The sequence below is a fragment of the Vombatus ursinus genome, unplaced genomic scaffold (assembly GCF_900497805.2).
Source record: "Vombatus ursinus unplaced genomic scaffold, bare-nosed wombat genome assembly UNPS02010822.1, whole genome shotgun sequence".
In the NCBI taxonomy this organism is placed as follows: Eukaryota; Metazoa; Chordata; class Mammalia; order Diprotodontia; family Vombatidae; genus Vombatus; species Vombatus ursinus.
The window spans coordinates 1,614,577-1,621,335 of record NW_020950600.1 but is presented as its reverse complement, the minus strand read 5'-3'; the positions used below and the strand labels follow the sequence as shown (position 1 = coordinate 1,621,335).

The window sequence follows — 6,759 nt, the reverse complement described above, 5'->3', positions numbered from 1 at the left end:
CCATCTTTCCTGTCATTAAGCTGGAGCAGGAGAGAGGGAGGAGCTTGCCCCAGACTTGAGAAGAGGGAGATGGAAAAAGACAAGCTGGTAGGAAGGTGATCGGAAGGTGAAATTCCCAAGCTTGATCTCTGGCGTCTCTCCCCCCTCCCTATTCCCTAGAGTCTGAGCCCAAGCTCTCCCATTCCAGGGTGGGTGAGGCCTTCCATCCTCATCTGTGTTGGTTCAGCTGTGAAGTTACAAGTCTTTCAGCGCTGCCCGGATCTGAGCCACAACATTGACCAGTTTTGACTGATTCAAGTAGCCATCCACATATCCATCTCCTCCCTGGGAAACCAAGAGGAACAACTCCCTGGAAGCACGCTCCGCCAACCAGCCTTCCCCAGACTCAGCCCCCATCCCTGGCTATGCTTCTCACCACTCCCACCTGTTTTCCCTCAGCCTGGAACAAAAAAAAAAAAAAAAGTAAAAACTCGCATTAAAGGTTGCAAAGCAACCCCCCCCCCCAGCAGCCCTGGGAAGTTAGGTAGCATATTATCATTCCCATTTTCCGGATTAGGAAGTAGAGCCCCAGAAAGGTGAAGGACTTGCCCTGGGTCATGCTTTGTGGCCAAGCTGGAACTCAAACCCACAACCTTTGACTCCAAAGCCAGGGGACTTTCCAGGTCCAATCTCACCTTTTTAGAATGCACCAGCTTGCCTGCTACAAAGACCTCAAAATCCTCAGAGGGCTGGGGTACCCGCTCTTCAACCTAGGTCAGAGGGACATGGGGAGAAGCTTGTGTCTGCAGTACCCCACTATGTAATATATACATTGAGTCATCTTGCGCTAGATGTCAGCAGAGGGGAAAGGAAGTGTCCTCCACCCAGCCTGGGAAGAGTCTACTCACGAAGGTTAGCCGTTCTGGGAAAATTTCATTCAGCTGCCTTTTCAGTCGGGTGAACTAGAGATGAGGAAGAGGGAATCGGCCAGGTGTTGGTAGCCCAGGTTGGAAGATTCTGCCTCCTCCAAAAGGGCCACAGATATTATTCCCCCCCCCAAACACACACACACACACACACACACACACACACACATCTTCACACTTCATCAAGGAACAATATTCAGAAGAAAACTCACTCACCCGAAAATGGTAACTTCAGGAATCGCTGGAACAGATACAGAGACAAATTCAAAGACACAGAGGCGAAGACAGAGAGAACAGGTCCCCGTCCAAAGATACGGAGAAGTCAGATGGAAAAGAGAAACCAGAGATTTGGAGAAATCGAGGACATAGAAGAAGAGATACGGTAGCCAGAGGCAGAGACACCCGAGATAAAGAGATAGACAAAGATGAAGAAAGAGATTGATAGAAAGAGACAGGAATATGGAGAGATAAAGAGACGGAAACAGAGAGGTCCAATGAAAAAAGACAGGCAGGGATAAAGATATCAGTGAATAGGAGGGGAAAAGACAAAAACCAGACTGTCGTTATGTCATTCTGTTTCCCCTTTCTAATAACTAAAACCTGGTTACTTTATCACTTTAGATTTGCAAATCACTATATATACATACATTGTTGGATTTAATCCTTACAACAACCCAGTGAAGTGTGAAGCAGATACTACCGGTAAAATCCTCACTTTAGAAAAGAGTAAACTGAGGCTCGGGGTGCTTACAGCAAGCTACCACAGCTAGCGGGAGTCAGAAGTGGAATAGTTCCCAGCTAGCCTGAACCGAAGTTCAGCATCCGCCCCCCCCTCCCCGAACTGCCTCTTCTCAGAGAATGCAAACGGGGCGGGGGAGGGGGGGGGGTCAAGCACCACCGCACCACTTGCCCCGGGAGGGGAAGTCTGGTCCCTACTGAGCCCGGAGCTGAGTCACTGTCCTAGACAGAGCTGAGACTGGGGACACCGGTGCAGAGAGAGGGATAAAGAGCACAGGGCGGGCAAAAAGAGGGGCCAAGGGATCCTGGGAGCATCCTCCCATACACTGTAGAATAAAGCTAGGGAGGAGAACAGAGACCCCTGCTCCCTGCCATTCCTCCCCTGGCTTTCAAACCCCTTTCTAGAAGGGGCAGAGGAGGCAGGGCGGAGACTGAGGCCTCATTTACCAGAAAATGACCAGAATAGGAATTGGAGAAGACTGATTGGGACTTCCACTGAGCTGCTCCGGCAAAATGGGTGGGGGGGCCGGGTCTCTGGAGGTGCAGTGGTCGGTTTGCATGGCCCCCAGGGGGCGGCGGCGCCCGCCTAACACAGCTGAGCGCAGGCGGTCACCTGCCCCGCAGCCACCCACCTGCCACGCAGCCACCGTTCCGAAAGAGAATTCGGTCACAAGAGGAAACGGTTTCATTGGTGAGGTGTAGGGGTGCGCCCTGGGCAAAGGTCTTCCCAACCAGTCCCCTGCCTTCATGGAAGACAGTCACTGGCAAACGGGGAAACATTTCCAGGCTCCAGGTCACTCCAAATCATAGGATCACAGATGGAGAATTAGAAGGGCCCTTAGACATCTAGTTCAGTCCTATTATTTTACAGGTTAAGAAACTGAGACCCCGGAGAGACGAAGAACTTGCTCGAGGCCATCCAGGTAACAAATGGCAGCGGCATGATTCGAACCCAAGTCCCAGGATCTCAAGTTCAGGCTGCCTTTCTACAGTATTACTTCGACTCAGGACCTGCCTCTCTCTCTCTCTCTCTCTCTCTCTCTCTCTCTCTCACACACACACACACACACACACACACACACACACACACTCTCCCAAATTTTCCCCCTCCAATGTGGTCTCAGAATCCCCAGCTTCAGCTGATGACGAAGAAGGTGCTTTCAGCACCAGCTCAAATCTGGCCTCAGAAACATAACACTCACTAGCTGTGTGATTCTGGGCAAGTCACTTAACCACAATTGCCCTCGCCAAAAACAAACAAACAAAAAAAGAAACACCAGAATCCCCAGCTTCCAAATAGCACCTGGGCAGAGCAGGGAGCAGGGAGTAAAAAGGATGGCGAAGTTTGGTGAACGGCAAAAGATTTTAAAGATATTTCAAAATAACTGCATAAAATCATTTATTATTGTTAGAATCCAAATGTAACCTCTCTTCCTCAAATCTGGGTCCAGCCACTGGAGAAGGAGAGTTTCAGACCCTTGGAGCCCAATGGTTCCTTCCTCCCAGTGAGATCTGGAATCCAAGCCTTCTGTCAAGACTGGGGATGAGGAGTGAAGGAAGCATCAGGTAAAGTGGGGGGAACGTTGAGCAGAGGGGTTGGTCTCCCTACATATCTCTGGGTGGTGCTGCCTCAAACCAGCTTGCATGGGAACTGCAGTCCGTGTCAGGGGCTGAAGAAAGCTGATGTCCTTCCCCCTTGTCTCTGTCCCACCTTTTCTAGGGGGCTGTTATCTCACAACCCCAGAGATTCTCCTAGAACCAATGTCGCTGGCAGGAGGGTGGTGGTAGGATTTCTAAATCTTCTGTCCCCCTTCTTCCCACTTCCAACTGAAAACCTCCTAAGAACATTATAGAGGTTAACCTTGACTGACACTAGTCTATACATCTCCCCCAAGCCCATACCAGAGAACCAGAGCTGGATCCTGGGACCACGCACAGAGAAATGGCATTGAGTAAAATAAAAACAATCATAGATGCATCTGCAAAGATGAGGAAGGGGGACTGTTGTAAATATTCTTTTTACACAATTCAAAGTGAGAGATGAGCTCCTTGACTCCGCCAATACAGAACTGAGTTTATCCGGAACAGGCATCCTGAGCCACAAAGGGATTAGGGCAGCTCCCTTCCCCGAGAGACTTTTCCTGCCTGCTGACGCCTCATTTCCCCCCCCCTCCCTTGAGTGTGTCGGGGGGAAGAGGTGAAATGTCTGCAGAAACACCGTCAGAGAAGAAATATGTCAACGTCTGTGTCTTCGAGGAATCAGAAGAGAGGGACAAGTCCAGGGGAGGGCTGATTCAGACCTAGAGGTAAAATGATTAGACAGGACCGTCGGTGCAGGAGGCAACACAGAGTTGTGCCCTCCCCCTTGTGAACCACCCCAGGACCCAATGGAGAAAAAAAGAGTCTCAGGATAGAAGCCCTCCCCCTGCCTCCAACTCCGTAAAGGGGAGAAACCAGCGACCAAGGGCAGGGAGAAGAAAAAAGATTTAGACGTAGGCCAAGAGAGAAGGGGAAGGCAGAGGCTGAAAGGGAGGGAAATGAGAACACTCACCTCTCTGACAAAGAGCGAGCAGTCTGGGATGACATAAATGGTTCGGGGGTCGCTGTCCCCGGGAAGACACCAGTCTTCGGCCCTGTTGGAGAAGGAAGGGAGGTTGAAGGGGGGAAGGCTCCCAGGTCCCCCTCCCCACGCCCCAACACTACGACTGGAGAAGTGACTCTCAGAAACAGTGGGATAGATAACTCACTGGAAACTCGAAGGGACTAGTGATTAGCACTAAGTTTTCTGGGCGCGACACACAGGACCCAAATTCAATTTCCCCGGTTTCTCAGTCTAACGCTGAAACCTCTTCGCTCCCCTAATGCTCAAACCCCAGGCGCCAGCCTCCTCAGTTCCCCCAAAGCGTTTCCGCTACCCACCCAAGGCAAAACTGTCAACTCTCAGATCATCACGGATTGGACAACGACTCAGTCCGCACCGCGAGCCCCATACAACAGAACGGGCAGAAGCGGGGAACATTCAGTGGCCCTGGCTCTCTGGAACTTCACCTCATCCCGGAGGGGCGCTCCAGCAGTGGCTGCGTCCGCTCGTGCTTGGGCGCTTTTAAGTTCCCGAGGCCCTGAAAAGCGGAGGCCAGGGAGCCGCTCTCGCGAGCACGGAGGTTGTTGAGCGCGTCGGCTGGAGTAGGGGTTGGAGGGGCAGGGTCTGGGGAGGAAGGAAGGGGCCGCGCCCCTGGGTTCCGCCATCGAGCCCTGACTCTAACCAGGAGCGCCGCACCTCCAGCCACGACGGCCAGCGGCAGCACCAGAGCGAAGGGTAGCCCCAATGCCGGGGGCAGCCAGTGCCCGCTTCGGGCTGCTTGTGGCGGCCCGCGGTGGGGCCCGGGCGGGGGTGGGGCGGGAGCAGGCTGGAGTTCCGACCCTTCCGCGTCCCTGGGTGCGGGACTCACGGCGAACTCGCAGCGTGCGCCCATGTAGCCCGGCGCGCAGGAGCACACGTGGCCGGAGAAGTGCGCGTAGCAGCGGCCACCGTGCGCGCAAGGCTGGGGATCACAGGGGTCTGCGCGTTCCCGACAGTCGCGGCCCCCGAAGCCCAGCGTACAGGAGCAGCGAAAGCTGTGCGCGCCATCCACGCACGTGCCCCCGTTGGCGCAGGGCCGTCCCGCGCAGTCGTCCAGGTCGCGCTCGCATCGCGGACCCCCGAAGCCGGGCCTGCAGCGGCACAGTACGGCGCGGCCCAAGTCCAGGCAAAGACCACCTGCGACGGAAAGAACCCCGGGTGGCGCGTCCCCCTCTTGTCTAGGCTGAGCCTGGGACGCACGGAAGTCGCATTCCCAGCTCGACCAGTCCCCTTTCGAAGATGCGCGCCAAGTCGGAGAAGCCACGAAATCGAAGGATCTCAGGCTTGGAGGGGACCTCTGAGAGCATCTTATCCAATCACATCAGCCTCATTTTATCTCTTCCAAATCACCTCGCTCCTGTTCCTCTCGGCTTTCCTTTCCCTTCCCTCCTTCCACCCCGTGAATGTGGCTTTCTCTTGGCATTTCCTCCCTCTTCTTCACTCCCCAATAAAGGAAAAGGTGAAGGACTTGGGTCTCCAGGTCCTTCTGGGCGAGCCTCACAGCTGCCCGTATACCTCCTGTCGGTCCCTCTGCCCCAGAACTCCAGCCCATGGTACAGTGGGAAGATGTGAAGTCAGAGGACCTGGATTTAAGCCCTGACTGCCACCTACTACCCATGGCCTTAGGAAACTACCCCAACTGTGGCTTTCTGGGCCTCGGTTTTCTCATCGGAGAAATGAGAGCATAGGACTAGATCGTTTCTGGTTTTAAGCCTATCGTCCAGTCATCTCTGGGCCTCAGTTTCCTCTCCTGTTAGATGAGGAGAGTGGTCTGCATGATCTTGGAGGTCCCTCTGAGTCCTCCCACCCTCCTTCCCCGAGGCTCACCATTGCGACAAGGTTGTAGGGTACAGCGATCCACCTTCTTCTCACAGTTGGATCCATGGAAGCCTGGTGGGCAGCGGCAGGTGTAGCCAGCAGGGACTCCACCATCGGCACAAGTACCCCCATTGAAGCAGGGCCCATCAGCGCACGTCATTCCAATGACCTCACACCGCTTGCCATAGAAGCCCCGAGGACATGTGCACTCAAAGTCCCCGGCCACCTCCTGGAAGAAGAATGGAGGAGGGGGTGTTAAGAAGATTCAGAAGTCATAGTTCAGATCTTAGCCCTGCTACTTACTAAGTGCTCTTGGGCAAGTGTCTTCCCTTCTCTGAGCCTCAGTTTCCTCATCTGTAAAACGAGGGGATTGGATCTATCCCTAGATGATCCATACGGCCGCCACATTACTGTTACAGTAGCCTCCCCACTGATCTCTTTAATCTGTCTTCCGCACTTCTGCTAGAACAATCTTCCTAAAATACACATCTAATTATAGATGGCACTTCTCTGCTCTGAAACCTTCAGTGGCATCCTCTTGCCTCTAAGGATAAAATATTAACTTCTTAAGCTGGTATTTCCATTTCTAATCTGAGATACTGCCCTTTATAGCATCTTTCTGGACACTGCCCTGCATGGCATCTTTCTGGACACTGCCTTGCATGGCATCTTTCTGGA

At 53.5% G+C, this 6,759-nt stretch overlaps 1 protein-coding gene across 1 annotated transcript in view; it reads right to left on the bottom strand.

Annotated features, from left to right (window-relative positions):
• Positions 1-3,034: 3,034 nt before the first annotated feature.
• The window catches only part of DLL3 (delta like canonical Notch ligand 3), an 8,373-nt gene continuing 4,648 nt past the window's right edge, over positions 3,035-6,759 (bottom strand). Inside the window, exons 6-9 of the mRNA XM_027855302.1 lie at positions 6,091-6,310; positions 4,692-5,400; positions 4,195-4,276; positions 3,035-3,943 (exon numbers count right to left, since the gene is read on the bottom strand). Of these exons, the coding sequence (XP_027711103.1) occupies positions 3,938-3,943; positions 4,195-4,276; positions 4,692-5,400; positions 6,091-6,310 (1,017 nt within the window). The 3' untranslated portion in view covers positions 3,035-3,937. The remainder of the gene's footprint in view (positions 3,944-4,194; positions 4,277-4,691; positions 5,401-6,090; positions 6,311-6,759) is intronic.